Source organism: Myotis davidii, unplaced genomic scaffold (genome assembly GCF_000327345.1).
Source record: "Myotis davidii unplaced genomic scaffold, ASM32734v1 scaffold1565, whole genome shotgun sequence".
Classification (NCBI taxonomy): domain Eukaryota; kingdom Metazoa; phylum Chordata; class Mammalia; order Chiroptera; family Vespertilionidae; genus Myotis; species Myotis davidii.
In genome coordinates this window covers 125115-140900 of record NW_006295743.1, presented here as the reverse complement: position 1 = coordinate 140900, position 15786 = coordinate 125115, and the positions used below count along the sequence as shown (strand labels likewise).

General features: G+C 42.7%; 1 protein-coding gene across 1 annotated transcript in view; it reads right to left on the bottom strand.

Annotated features, from left to right (window-relative positions):
- APBB1IP (amyloid beta precursor protein binding family B member 1 interacting protein) overlaps positions 1-15786 on the bottom strand; it is a 109759-nt gene that overhangs the window by 7139 nt on the left and 86834 nt on the right. The window contains exons 11-12 of the mRNA XM_015568244.1: positions 8610-8708; positions 6972-7086 (exon numbers count right to left, since the gene is read on the bottom strand). Of these exons, the coding sequence (XP_015423730.1) occupies positions 6972-7086; positions 8610-8708 (214 nt within the window). The remainder of the gene's footprint in view (positions 1-6971; positions 7087-8609; positions 8709-15786) is intronic.

The following is a 15786-nucleotide window of genomic DNA, read 5'->3' as shown; positions in this document are numbered from 1 at the left end:
GACCAGTTCGTCTCTGTATTGAAATACCAGTTTTCAGTTTTTTTCGATTACCGTCACATGATAACATACAAGTACATGATAAATTGTCGATACTTGATAAGTTGCAGTTGCTCAATAAGCTAAACTAGTACTTGTTATTCGAATCTTTATGCAGTGATATTTGTTCTAATAAGTTGTTTATTTTATTTCTTTTGTGCCCTAAATTCATGAAAGAAATGTCGAATAACTTGTTATATAACTGTAAATAATATAAAAAATATTAAAAATTAATTTTAAACAAATTTCTTTACACATTAGTTATTCTTTCACAATGCAGTCATTTTGACGGCTTTTGGGGCAATATAGGTATATACTAAATTTCAGTCTTTCTAGTGTTAATAAGTACCAAAAAAGTCTCCATGTCTGTTGCCCAATATGAAAGGAAAACTGATATTTATAAAGAATGAATGGCCCTGGGCCAGTGTTTCTCAGTAGTTAGAGCATTGCCCTGTACACCGAAGGGTCTCGGGTTTGATTCCCAGTCAAGGCACGTACCTGGGCTGCAGATCCGATCCCAGGCCCTGGTAGGGGCATGTGTAAGAGGCAACCAATTGATGTTTCTCTCTATATATACAGATTTTTAAAAATATGTTTTTTATTGACTTTTAGAGGAAGAGAGACAGAGAGGTAGAAACATCAATGAGAGAGAAACTTCATTAATAAACTGCTTCCTGCACATCCCCTACTGCAGATTGAGCCCGAAACCCGGACATGTGACCTGACAGAAATCTAAACTGTAGATCTCTTGGTTCCTGGGTCAACGCTCAACCATGGAGCCACACCGGCCAGGCTCTGTCTCTTTCTGTCTCCCTTCCTTACACTCTAAAAATCAATGGAAAAAATATCCTCGGGTGAGGATTAACAACAACAACAACAAATCAATGACTTATTGTTAAGCACTTTGGATGTAGAACAGTGCCTCCATGTTTTCTCAGTAGGTTGACCATAGCAGAAACACGTGGGTCCCACGTGGTTTATGCCTCCCAGCCAGCAACCTTGCACCACTTGGGCATGTTTCTCCAGGACTCTGATTCAACAATGTAAAGAAGAGAGGGCAGGAAAAGAGAAAGGGGAGTTTTAGGGTTTGGGGCACAGCTAAAGAAGAGATACAGAGAGGAAGTTTAGGAAGAGGGCCACTGCATTGCTAATCAAAACAAAAAGCAACCTCCCCCCACCACCCCCCACCCTTTAAAGCCTTGGACAAGGAAGGCAGGGGGGTTTGTTGGGCTGAAATTGAGCAGACATCAAGGGTTTGTATTTGAAAATTTGTTTTTTAGTCTGGGCAGATGTGCTAGGGAGGTGTCTTTATCAGCCTGTAAAACATGCTTTGCTTAGAGCAAAAGTTATGAAAGAGTTCAAAAGATGCTTGTTTGAAGGGAACTGTCTACTAATTATCCCTGAGTTGTGAAAAACAACAAGGAGAAGGGGTATGTATGCAAGAATGTAGGCTTGAGAGCAGCTTGTCTTGCAGTTTGAATCAGAGGAGCTAACAATCTGTGGTTTGAAGTAATTACCAGGTGTTCTCATAAATTATGGAAGGCCACAGAAAAGAAAAGAAAGGCCCCTTTTCTGTCCTTACAGGGAGGAGGTGGGCAGAAAGGGATTCTAGATCCGCAGAGAAAAGTTGCCAGCTAAAGCTGAGGAGGCATCAGGCAGAATGGGACCCGGGCTTACTGCGTCCAGCCCTACCAAGTGAAGTCACAGCATGTTCTCCCAGGTACAGCTTGTCCCAGCTCCACACTCACCTCAGCCCCAGTTCTTGTTCTGACCTATGGTGTGTAATTTCAAGGTCGGGGGATCACTCCTCTCGGAGGGAACCCCACTCTGTAGGCCAATGACTCAGGCAGGCAGCTGTGGGTGAAGGGGGCTCCTTGACCAGTGCCCCAAACAGCCTGAGGTTCAAGTAAGTGCAATCAGCCAGTAACTCCTGACCCCAAAGAACATTTTAAAAAAAGTGAGATTAAATTTCATATATTTCTAAAAATATATATTTTATTGATTTTTTTACAGAGAGGAAGGGAGAGAGATAGAGAGTTAGAAACATTGATGAGAGAGAAACATGGATCAGCTGCCTCCTACACACTCCCCACTGGGTATGTGCCCCCAACCAAGGTATATGCCCTTGACTGAAATCGAACCTGGGACCCTTCCGTCTGCAGGCTGACGCTCTATCCACTGAACCAAACCAGTCAGGGCAAAGCACATTTTTTAATAAAACACCATTTTTGAGGTTCACCTTAACTGTTTTTTGTGGGGGAGTGGGTGGTAGAAGGATCATAGAGCTTGATTTTGACCAGGCCCTTTGGATGGACATAGGTCCCTGCAACATTTTTGGAGAGCCCTACTTATTTTGTGCTGTGTGTTCAGATGAAGAGAGAGGCTTTGAAAATAAATAATGTTTGGCAAGAACTGAACTTGAAAAGAACTGAACTCAAGCAGGTCTCTGTTGCTAAGATGTGACCATGGTCACTGTGTATGTATATGTTTGTACATACTGAGAAGAATGAACTTCACCTTCTATTTGAAAGTGCTTCACTTCCTTCTAAACTCACCTTCAGTTCCTTCCACACTAGCCACTACCATAGAACTTAATATCCTACACAGCCAGTGCTCATGGCAATAAATTCTAAGATATAAATGGAAAGAAAGTTTACATTGAGGACTTTTTTCTCTTTAGATACTCACTGAAGCATCCTATATAATAAAAGGCTAAAATGCAAATCAACCAAATGGTGGAATGACTGGTCACTATGAAGCGCACTGACCACTAGGGGGCAGATGCTCAACACAGGAGCTGCCCCTGGTGGTCAGTGCACTCCCACAAGGGGAGCACTGCTCAGCCAGAAGCTGGGCTCATGGCTAGCAAGCACAACGGCAGTGGCAAGAGCCTCTCCTGCCTCCGCGGCAGCGCTAAGGATGTCTGACTGCCGACTTAGGCCCGCTCCCTGCAGGAAGCAGCCCTAAGCCATAAGTTGGACATCCCCTGAGGGCTCCCAGACTGCAAGAGGGCACAGGCTGGGCTGAGGGACCCCCCACAAGTGCACGAATTTCATGCACCAGGCCTCTAGTTTTATTAATAAGCAGGGGTGGTGCCCAGTATGGTTTATTTAAAAAAAATCTCAGCATGTTTTTTCTCTGTAGGGCTGGTGTCAATGACAGAACCTAAGGATTTTTGGTAAATAAGACTCTACAGCAGCACCAACTTGGGTTAATTCACTAGCTACTAAGGCAGCGGTTCTCAACCTGTGGGTCGTGACCCCTTTGGCAGTTGAACGACCCTTTCACAGGGATCGCCTAAGAACATCCTGCATATCAGATATTTACATTACAATTCATAACAGTAGCAACATTACAGTTATGAAGTAGCAACGAAAATAATTTTATGGTTGGGTCACAACATGAGGAACTGTTTTAAAGGGCCAGAAGGTTGAGAACCACTGTACTAAGGGTTAGTCCATCATGTACAAGATCCATCTTTTTAATCAATGGAAATCTCATCTGACTGCTGCAATGGTGTTCTTCAAAAACTGGCTTTAAGAAATCATTTAGAAGGAATGGAACTAACATTTGCTGTGCATTTAGCATTAAGGAAATTAACATACATTATTTTCCTTAATTTTCAGAGAAACTCTATGTTAGGACTATAGGGCAATACAATCCTTAACAGCCATTTATAAGCTTCCCACCATAGGGGAACATAACACCAGGAAAAATTCAATGGACTCCAGGAGTCAGACCATACAAGGAATTGAAACTGTCCTGAAAACACCTGATAGCACACCTGCATTCCATCCATATTTCACGCCCACCAGCTCAGCCCCTCAAAACCACTGATGACAAGTTTCCCACCAGTGACTGCATATAAGGATGAAACTCCATCCTGGGTGCTGCCATCATCAACCCAATGTCCCCTTGGCTTGGTACTGTGTAGCCAGCCCTTCCCTTTGGATACCCTGTCCCCTTTCCCCTTTCCTTAAATATATTCAATTATCTTTAATCACCATATGAGATGGCTATTAAATAATTGTTTCATTTGTTGTCCCAACCATCTTCTAATTCCAGCTAAGCATCTATTATCTGCCAGGCATTGCACTTGGTTCTGGGGAAACCATAATGCACAAGACAGAAATGGCCCCTGGCCTCGTGCTTTCCATCAGAGTCTAGAGCAGTGGTTCTCAACCTTCCTAATGCCGCGAGCATTTAATACAGTTCCTCATGTTGTGGTGACCCCCAATTTCATTGTTACAAATTGACCATACTTAAAGCATAGTGATTAATCACAAAAACAATATGTAATTATATATGTGTTTTCCGTTGGTCTTAGGCGACCCCTGTGAAAGGGTCGTTTGACCCCCAAAGGGGTCGCGACCCACAGGTTGAGAACCGCTGCTCTAGAGGAAGGAACTCACAGATTATAATCATCCGTGGCTTATTAATCATGCCTGGCTTACAAAGGACAGTTCATTTGAGGCCTGGGATACGTAGGGATACAGCATCTGTAAAGTCTCTGAGAAAGGATGGTGCTGGGGGATTTGCAGATCTGGGAAAAAGCAAATGGTATATGTGGTAGGAACAGGAAGATAGGGAGGGAGAAGAGGGAGGAGAGATGGATAAACACATATTATGCATCTTTGTTGGTCTTGCTAAGGACTTGGGACTTTATCTGAGAGCAAGTTTCCAAAGTGCTTTCTTTAGGCAGGGGAAGGTCTCATGGAGGGGGAGAAGCCTGCTAATGCAGGCTTAGCTGGAGGCCAACTCAACTGAACCAGTGCATGAGGCCAAGTGAAAGATGACGGTGGCTTGGGTTTGATGAGATGAAAAGACAGGACAGACTTGACCAACAGTTAGAAGGAAGAATCAACAGGATTTAGGAGCGACTGGATTTGAGGATATGTCCTGCATGAGAAATGGGTTAGAAGATGATCTTATTTATGGAAACAGAGAACCGCAATGGAGGAGCAAGTTTGGAGGGTAAGATGATGAGATCAGTTTTAAGATGTTGGGTTTGAGCTGTCTGTGATGTATCCAGGAAAGCCATTGAGCAGACTGTTGGATACATCGGTTTGGAGGTCAACAGAGAAGGCTGGAGTGATTTGTATGTTTATAGGTAATCAGCACACAGATGGTGCTGAGAGTGGATTAAGTCTAGTTGACCTCACTGCAACTTCCGCACATTCAAGTTGGTTTTATCCTTTGAAGCAGCAAAGAACATAAATGCTGGCCTTTGCTATGATCACCCTTCAACACTGGAAAACTGACCAGACTTTTCCGCCATTAATAGTTGGCTCCAGTTCTTTCACCATTATTTATCTTAAAGATAAATGAGTTTGAATTCCAGCTCAGCCACTGAGAAGATACTAGATACTAGTTTCTCCCAGTCTCAGTTTTCTCACCTGTGGCATGGGGATAATAATTTATACTTTGCAGGGCTGTTGTAAGAACCACAAGCTATATGTTGCTGCATGTAGTCCCTATTTCATCCCTCATTGCCCTGCCCTCAGAGACACAACAAGGAGCTGTAATTCTACCCTTAAAATGTGGGTCCAGCCCTAGCTGGTTTGGCTCAGTGGATACAGCGTTGGCTTGCGGACTGAAGGGTCCCAGGTTTGATTTCAGTCAAGAGCACATGCCTGGGTTGCGGGCTCTATCCCCAGTGTGGGGCATGCGGGAGGCTGCCGATCAATGAGTCTCTCATCATTGATGTTTCTATCTCTCTCTTCTTCTCCCTTCCTCTCTGAAATTAATAAAAATATTTTAAAAAAATGTGGGTCCAGGATTGGGTACAAAGCTCTAGCCATGATGTCACTGAGGCAAAACATCAGGGAATGATCTTGTCCTTGGTGTGGGCAGTGTGGTGGAGACTAATGAAGCCTTGGACAAATAGAACACTTGCACTCTGATGAGACAGCTTCCTACCAGCTCACTCTGAGCTGGTGACCACCATCTGATCCACAAGCATATCATGAAAAAAGGTCAAAGCTCTGCCAAAAGTCAGTTATAAAGAAACAGATACAGGCATGTATATGTGTGGCTATGTGTTTGTTTTTTATTGATTTTTAGAGTGAGCAGGGGAGAGAGAGAGAGAAAACCATCAGATGTCTCCTGTACCTGACATGACAGGGGATGAAACCCACAACCTAGGTATGTGCCCTGACCGGGAATCAGACCCGCAGCCTTTTTGGTGTGGGAGAACGCTCCAGCCAATAGAGCCACCCGACCAGGGCACTATGTGTAGATCTTGAGCCTGATCATCAGAAGAGAAATATATTCTGTACTGTCTACGAAGCTCTGGTTCTATAAGATGTGTTGGGTAAGTTTGAACGTGAGCTCTGTGTAAGGTCAGAAAAAGGCCTTTCTTTTCTTTGGCGGTAGCCTTCCACAATTTATGAGGAGCACCTGGTAATTACACCCCAACATTGTTAGCTTCTCTGAGTCAAACAGCTCCTCTGCTCAAACTGAGGGACAGTTACTTTCAAGGCTACATTCTTCCATCCTCTTACCTGCTGTTTTCACAACTCAGGGATAATTAGTAGAAAGAGCCCTTCCACCCTCTCCTTCAAATAAGCCTCTTTTGAACTCTTCATCATAGCGTTTGCTCTAAGCATGTTTTACAGGCGTGTGAAGATGCTGATAAAGACACCTCCTTAGGACATCTGCCCTAAGGAACAAACTATCACCCCCCTGATATGTGCTCAACTTCCTTGCTGCTTAGCAACAGCCAGGGCTTAAAAGGGGGAAGCCACTTTCCTTTCTTGCCCTTGTATTGATTAGCAATGCACTGGCCCTTTCCCTTCATGGAAAGTAAAATAAGCTCCCTTTCTCTGCATCCATCTCTTCTCTCAGTTGTGAATTCTTTCACAGCTTGCACCACCGGCCAAAACCCTAATACTCTGAGCTCAAAGAGGTGTCAGGATTTCTGCTCTGTGTGGTACCTGTAGAAGGCGGAGTTGGTGTAGCTGCATTGCCAGTGCCCAGGTTTGTCCACCGAGAGGCCAGCCCAGCCTTTGCCACGGCCCGCTGATAGTTGTCATAGAGAGTCTTTCCGTACTAGGGAGGAAACACAAAAACAGCAAAAAGTCATCTATTTATCCCAAATTCTGCACTCATTTGCAATATACATATTGAGGGGGGAAATACTTCATGAATACTCTTTTTACTCTTTTCTCAAGTTGTTTTTTTAGTACAGTTGATCTTTGAACAATACAGGTCTGAAATGCGTGGGTTCACTTATATACAGATTTTTTCAATAAATGCCATAAATATATTTTTTCTTCCTTATAATTTTCTTTTTTTAAAAAAATATATTTTATTGATTTTTTACAGAGAGGAAGGGAGAGGGATAGAGAGTTAGAAACATCGATGAGAGAGAAGCATTGATCAGCTGCCTCCTGCACACCCCCCACTGGGGATGTGCCTGCAACCAAGGTACATGCCCTTGACTGGAATCGAACCTAGGACCCTCAGTCCCCAGGCTGATGCTCTATCCAGTGAGCCAGGGCATAATTTTCTTAATACTATGTTTTCTCTAGCTTTATTATAAGAATACAGTATATAATACATATACCATATAAAATATGTATTGCCTTGGCCGGGTGGCTCAGTTGGTTGTAGCCTTCCCCCATACCCAGGTTGCAGGTTCGATCCCTGGTTGGGATGTGTAGTGGGGGCAGCTGATTGATGTTTCTCTCTCTTTCTCTCTCTCAAATAAATAAGCATATCCTCCAGTGAGGATGAAAAAAAAGTGTTAATTAGATGTTTATGTTATTGGTAATTCTGGTCAACAGGTGGGCTATTAGTAAAGTTTTTGAGGAGTAAAAATTTATACCCGAGATTTTTAACTGTGTTATTTCATGTGTTAAATAATTTTCCAGACACAGTTACTACTTTTACTTAGACATTAGAGGAGAGCTTTAGCTATGGAATTCTGATTATATGTCTTTGTGTAATTCTACACCTTGTGTATGTAATTATACCTCATGTTTCTTAATTACACACCACACTTGCAATGCTCTCCATGAGTAAACAGAGATCTGAAAAGTCTCATGTGAAAGTAAACCTCTGATTCTCAGGTCATAGGAGAGGTCTATGTTTCTATCCCTGTCACCTATTTAAAAAATACAATGGGCAAACAAATAATATCGGTGGCATGGACATATTAAGAAACAAATAATATCGGTGGCATGGACATATTAAGAATGGATCCCCCTTGACCTTCCCCCGGCCTCCTATACCCCACAGTGTCTTGTGTCCATTGGTTATGCTTATATGCATGCATACAAGTCCTTCGGCTGATCTCTTATCCCCACCCCCCAACCCTCTCCAAAAGTCAAGGGGGGGAAAAAAAGGAGACATATGTACTACTCTTTGTAATACTTTAAGCAATAAAACAATTAAAAATAAATAAATAAAATAAAATAAAATAAAATAAAAGCTAGTACTTACAAACTTGGGGGGAAAAAAAGAAAAGAATGGATCAACTGTTTTACAAGAACACAAAGACTGGACCCAGGCCAAGTAGGTGGTCAGCAAATTCAAATTCAAGATAGGGTGAGGTCCAAATGCTCACTCACCTTTGCGATCCGTATTCCCGTGACCCACTGGTTTAGGGTTCTTTCATCATCACAGCAGAGATACTTGATGTACTGGGACTCCTTCTGAATTTGGGGATGCTAGAAAATAGTCATATCAAAGACCATTCATAAACTCTTCATTCATTAGTGCTTTTCAAAAAAATTTTAAACTTTTTTTTGAATTTATTAGGGTGATATTGGTTAATAAAATCATATAGTTCCATGCTTGGTATTCCGGGCCAGAGGTGTATAACTCTATAATATTTCAAAAAAATTAAAAAAACTCTAACAATGTATGTGATTTCCTGAGATGGTGGCAATAGGTACTGGGAGTAATTTTAGGATTGGTAAGAGCGATACTTTTAAAATGGGCTAAATTTTGAAGGGATTTAGGAAATCTGGGACATGATTTATCATAAGCACTTCTTACTATATTATCAATTATAATTTTCATTTCTGCTTTTTCAACTTTTGAAAGCTTTCACAACTATCATGTTTCTAGCCCCACAAGAAATTTCTCCATTTATCAGATTAGGGAATTTACCTAATATGATTCTTATGTCACAGAATTAATAATGTTTTTTGTGATTCCCAGTCAATCCTAAGGTTATTTCTGCTACTTAGGAATTATACTTTCTTTTTTAAATATGTTTATATTTATTTTAGAGAGAAAGGGAGAGGGAGAGAGAGATAGAAACACAAGTGATGAGAGAGAATCATTATTTGGCTGCCTCCTACATGCACCCTATTGGGGATTGAGCTCGCAACCCGGGCATGTGCCCTTGACCAGAATCGAACCTGGGACCCTTAGTCTGTAGTCTGATGCTCTAGAATTATCCTTTCTTAACTGTGATCTCCTACCCAAATGGGCCATTTTTGGTTTCTGGATGGATGGTCTGGAGATGCAATAATTCTGTCTAATCTCAAGTGGCAATGTCCTTGGGTGTTGCACTAGGAATCATCAGGCCTTCCCAGAGCTCACAGTGAGAACAGTGATACAGGCAGCCAGGAAGGGAAAGAGAGACACAGGTCCCTGGTCATATAGATCCCCTGCACCCATCTTTCTGAATCCTCACTGCCTTTGTAATTTCTGTTTTATGCCTCTGTCTCTGGTAGCCTGTGTGTTCCATGAGGGTGGGAACCATGTCTGCCATTCAGTGATGAAGACCCCCAGGGCTTCATACATGGCCTGGTACATGCTCAGTATTCCGGGCCAAAGGTGGAAATTATTGTTAAGAGAAATAAACAAGTGCAAGAATTCCTGTTCGCCAGAAGTCTTATGGCCATAAGGCGAGGGGCCAGCAACCAAAACTAGGTTCTGAGATGAGAACCATGTACATTTTCATGGGTTTTTATAATTTTTCATAAAGTTTGTGATACAGAGAGAAATAATTTCCAACCATAACCATTTTGTGTGCGTGCTCAGGCACATGTTACCACCTCTATCTTCCTCCATTTCTCAGAGGAGTTCGTTAATCCTACTAGGATCAGCATAAAATTGCGGGTGGTGCTGAAAGCGAGATGGAATGCTGCCGGAGACCAATTCCAGCATGTCACAATTTCAAGAGTTTCATCAAAAGGTTGATGAAACTCGGGAGACTCAACAGGGTTGAGTCACCCATGTAGTCATCTGCATCTGGAAACGGCTAAAAGCATTTCCTCAAACCTGAATAGGATATATTAAATTGATTGTGGCTGCCAGACAGCTAAAAGGCATCTTACTCTACATGTTATTGCCTCCTACTGGCCAATTTCAAAATTATATCTCATCTCCGGACTCTTTATCAGTTCCCAGATTCTTATTTAACATCTACTCACAGCCTTCTCCAGATTCCTGAACCCTTCTTGATGCTGGGACCAGAACCCCGGCAGAATGCCAAGAGAGCTGGAAGCCACCTTCCGTGGGCAGGAAGGGAATGAAGCTGTCCACTTCTCCTCTCAGAGTATTTATTGCACAGATCTCCCCACTTCAGTTTTGCTTTTGGCTTAATCACTGACCTTCAAGGAAGTGGCTATTTTCAAAGTTGATCTTAGCCAAGGTCATTGTGCGTTGAACTTCAGTTTGAATCTGAGAAGCAGCATCTGGAGTAGTCACCTTGCTGATCTATCTAATGACACAGCCAGTCAGAATCAGTGATATTGCTGACTGTGCCCAGAACAAATAACAAGACCCACAGAGACTTGGAGAGCTTGGTGAGAGGTTAGTAATTTTTGGTTTTAAAAATGAGAAAACCAAGGCTCAGACAGGTTACTATATATTTTACCCCATGGGCCACTAGAAGCTTGGAATCTCTTGTCCTACCCCCTAGAATTCATACATTTTTATCAAGCTATTAAGCCAAAATTCCAAACTCTAAAGATGCCTCAGAAAAATTCAGGAATTATAAAAAATTCCTCCTTTTTGCTTTTGAGCCAATTGACTAAAGTCTACCTTTATACTTTTGCTAGAGGCCCAATGCACTCCCTCCCTTCCCCTGGCCACTGCTGCCAGCCAGGGCCTCCCTCACCACCCCCCTGCCCCGTGGTCAAACTCGCGGTCAAGGGGACAATTTGCATACTGTGCTTTTATTATATAGGATTTTTTTAAAGAATATTTTTTATTGGGGGAAGATATTAAGAACAGTCACTTTTGTGAATGGAATGTCTGTCCCTCATCTTTTTAAAAAATATATATTTTTATTAATTTCAGAGAGGAAAAAAGAGGGAGAGATAGAGAGAAACATCGATGATGAGAATCATTGATCGGCTGCTTCCTGCACGGCCTCTACTAGGGGATTGAGCCTGCAACCTGGGCACATGCCCTTGACTGGAATTGAACCTGGGACCCTTCAGCCCACAGGCCGAGGCTCTGCCTACTGAGCCCAAACTGGCTAGGGCTATCCTTTTATCTTTGCATAAACTGTTCCCTTTATTGAGGTCCCTCAGCCCTCAGAATTTGTGTCAGCGTCACTTGAACAAGTTCCACAGGCTTCCTCTCTCCTGAGCTCCACATTAGGCTCCTGAATGTAGTCTGTCCTTTTCCTTTCTGGCCGGCAGATGGCAACACATACTTTTCAATGTGTAACACGATTTTATTTGGGTTCAATGCTTCCTTATTAATTCTGAGTATTAGATTTCATTTTTGTAAATGTTATCCCATTTGAGTCCCGTTGAGTCCCTTAAAAGTGAAACTGACCATCAACTCAAATAATGTGATCCACCAGCAAAAAGAGGATTTGTTACATTAACTAATCAGGTCACACTGATGGAAGGTACACTAAGCTGAGGACTCATTCCCTGAATGGAACGTGACATTCCACAGATGCCCGAAGTACTCCTTTCAACATAAAACTCACAGAGACAAACCAAAGTCCTCCTCTTTCAGCACCAGAAACACAGTTCCCTAACCTGGAACAAGGTTCTTGTTCTGACGGTCAAATAGGAGGGGGAAACATGGTCACTTCAGCAACTTAATGTTTATAATTGTTCTTAGAAAGCAGGTTTGTGTTTTTTTTCTGAGAAATTGAAAAAGGTGACATTGTTACTTTGGTTTTGCCATATTGAAAGTATTTATTTATTTACTTGGTGCATGCCATGTGAGAGCCAGGCTCCTAGGAGCAGACTATAACTCGCATTGTGCTTGCAATGAAATGCACAAAGCAACGTAGTAGAGGTATCCACAGAAATAGCACAATAAACAATTTCATCCAAATAGGGTGAAATGTGGCCATTCCCTTAAACATATGGCTTTTGAGCATAAAAGAGAGGCAAGAACTCTTGAACTTGCGTTTTGTCAGTGGCTGCTTCTATGATGAGGAGACAGATGTACAGACCCTGGTTCATTTTCTCCAACATTAGAGGGGGAACCTCACTGATGTCCTTACACCACATGTGTGCTATGAACATATGCAGCAGAATTAAGCATCAGATGACCTCGAGGACTCTTGCAATGCTCAGATTTTATGGTTCTAAGATGAGTTGCCTGGTAGACACCAGGCTCCTTCCCGGCTCCCTTGTTAACACAGAAATCCTTTTGGCTCCCCGGCCATCATATAGCAAGTCGCTGTGCTGGTTTTCCAGTCATGTTTTGGGACCTTGCCAAGGGGTTTACTGCCTAACTGAGCCTTTTGTTGCAAAATTATTTGCAAAGCGGTTTAAGGAAAAAATGCTGGTTCAGTTCCACAAGCTAGACTCTTTTGCAATTGGTTTGATCGTCTCTACCATAAAAAGAGAGAAGCTCAGCACGGAGCACAGAGGTCGGGGCAATTGCAGAACATCACTGTTGAAAGGGAACTTACAGATCCTCTAACTTACACATGAGGAAACCGAGTGCCAGAGAGAGTAAGCCATGTGTCCAAGTCCAAAGAGTGGCAGAACCCTAACTAGAACTGAGGCCTCACACATTCCACAAATACTTCTGGGTGTTAAGAAATACACCAACTGCTAAGTAAATAAAGATGAGTAGGAGGCTCACACCATAATCACCAGTAGAAGGGGTGCCCGGGGAATAAAAACCTTCTTGGCTGGACTTATCAGTCAGTATGTGTCCACGAAATCATGCAATCTTATTTTTTTTAAAAAAATAGATTTTTACTAATTTCAGAAAGAGGAGAGGGAAAGATAGATAGAGACATCCATGATGAGAGAGAATCATTGATTAGCTGCCTCCTGCATGCCCCCTACCGGGGATCGAGCCCACAGCCCGGGCATGTGCCCCTGCCCAGAATCGAACTGGGACTCTTCAGTCTGTAGGCCAATGCTCTGTCCTCTGAGCCAAATTGGCTAGGGTGGAATCATGCAATCTCTTAACATACTTCCCCATGTGTTGCATTCCTTTTGAAATGTATGTGTGTATTTTTTGAATTCTGTAAATCTGCTTATCCCAGTGAAATATTTGAATATCAACAATTCTTTCCATAGTGGACAGAAAGGGAAATATGTGACCAAAATGTTCATAAACAAATAAGATCTCCAAATGGTGACAGAGCCTTATACTCAGCAAATTAATAAATATTCCCAATATTTTGGGAAGGAACTGACAAGCATGCAAAAGAGCAAAATGAGCAGGGTGATGGCACATGAAGAAACTGGCTTGAGGCCAGAACAGATCAACGCTGTGAGAAAGAAGGAAATACATGTTCCGCTAGGGTTGCCCCTGACTCTTGTTGGTTCCTAGACCCATGAGGCCTGCGGGCTTCTCCACCTCTGAGCTTTCTTCCCCAACTCTTTCCTGGAGACACAGGCCTCAGAGATGAGGGTTTTAAAAGTTCTAGTCCAATACCCTGGATCCCAGCACGCCATCTGCAGCAGTGCCCAGGATAGCCTGTGTCCCAGTCTGATAATTCAACTTAGGCTGTGACTCTAGGACCTAGTCCTAAATGTGTGTCGGCACAGGAAGCTGAGTCTGTTCACTGTGTCTAAAGTCCCATCTTGGGGACTTCTAGGCCCAAAATCTGTCTTTCTCCAGACGGCCATTCTTGCTCCAGTCCATGGCCCTGGTGCCGTGTCTTGGGCCTTTGCTCCTTCTGACAACTTTCATCCTGTTTGTCCACTCGGGAGGGTATTTCATCACCAGCTAAGTCCTGACTGTTGACGTTTAGACTTAGGACATTGAACTTAAGAAAAATGGATATTTCTGGGCCCCATCCTCAAATATTTTGATTCAGTGGGTCCAGGGCCCTGGAATCTGTATTCAGCCAGTTTACTGACCAGCATTTCAGAACTTTTCTCCCTACTTGAGAGATGTGGGCAACACTTCAGAGATGAAGTGCATAGAACCACCCACATGGAAATGAGGGCCTCCATTCTGGTCATTTCTCAGGGTCTCAGGATTCCAAACCTGGACCACAGGGTCAGATAGGAGCACAATGAAGACATGGTTCAAGGGTGCTGGTGGTTGTGTACAGCGGGTAAGAGAAGATATTTTGTTTCTTATTAAATAGTGTCTGAGAGAGTAGCGGCCTCTGAGGCCCCACCTGGCATCTCATTCTGGTTCCATGTCTATTAATGAGGGAGAATCACAGCTCTCACTTCATAAGGTCAATAAAAGGATTAAACGAGTTCGTATATGTAAAATTCTTAAAACACTCAAGTGTTTGCCATTATCTCATTGCCCTTCCTATGCCAGGAACAGAGAAGGAAGTGCAGGAACCTGCAGTAGGCAGGGCATTCTCCTCATCTCTCTCTCTCCCTTCTGACCCCAATAGGCTCTACCTCAAGACCTTTGCAAGAACTTATTGTTCTTGTTCCTGGAATGGTCTCCTCCAGGTAATTCTTATTCACTCACATCTTTTGGTTGAAGGTCTCCCTTGGAGAGCTATTCCCTGAACACCTCATCCAAAGAACTCCTGGCCCCAGTCCGGGCACATCTGTCCTCTACCCTGCTTCATAAGCACAGCCTTATCATGCCCTGACATCACATTGCATGCTTTTTGTTTATTACCATTTCCCACACACTGAATGTAAGCTCCATGAGGACAGGGATTATCATATGTTCAGTTCACTTCTGTATTCCTAGCACCTGGGACAGTGCCTAGCAGATAGCTAGCATTCAATGAAAATTGAATAAATGAATGAATCTTGTTTTTTTTAAATTGTGAATTAGCTCTTGGTATCTTCCCAGTCATCATCCCCTCCCCCCTTTTTTAGTATATTTTTATTGATTTCAGAGAGGAAAGGAGAGGGAGAGAGCGAGATAGAAACATCGACGATGAGAGAGAATCATTGATCACTGCCTCCTGCACTCCCCCTACTGGGGATCAGGCCCACAACCCGGACATGTCAAGTTCCTAATTTCTAAAATCTTCTTACAATGAAATAAGGGTCCAATAAGTAATGAACTGAAAAACTTATTCAGTATTATCAATAAAATTGTACATAACATTTGTTCAAAATGTAGAGCTTTCATTTTCATAAGCGATGAAGAAGCCCATACAGATTCACTTTAATTTTTTCTTTGTCTAAAAATTGAATTTATTGGGGTGGCACTGGTTAATAAAATTATATAGGTTTGAGGTGTTTATTGTATTGTGTGTTCACCACCCCAAGTACAGTCTCCTTCCATCACCATTTACCCCTGTTTCCCTACTTTATCCTCTTCTACTTTCCCCATCCCACTTCCCCTCTGGTAATCGCCAAGCTGTCAGACAGATTCGCTGTAAAGTCGTAGACTTGGGAAATGATCTGAGCTGGTAGAAAT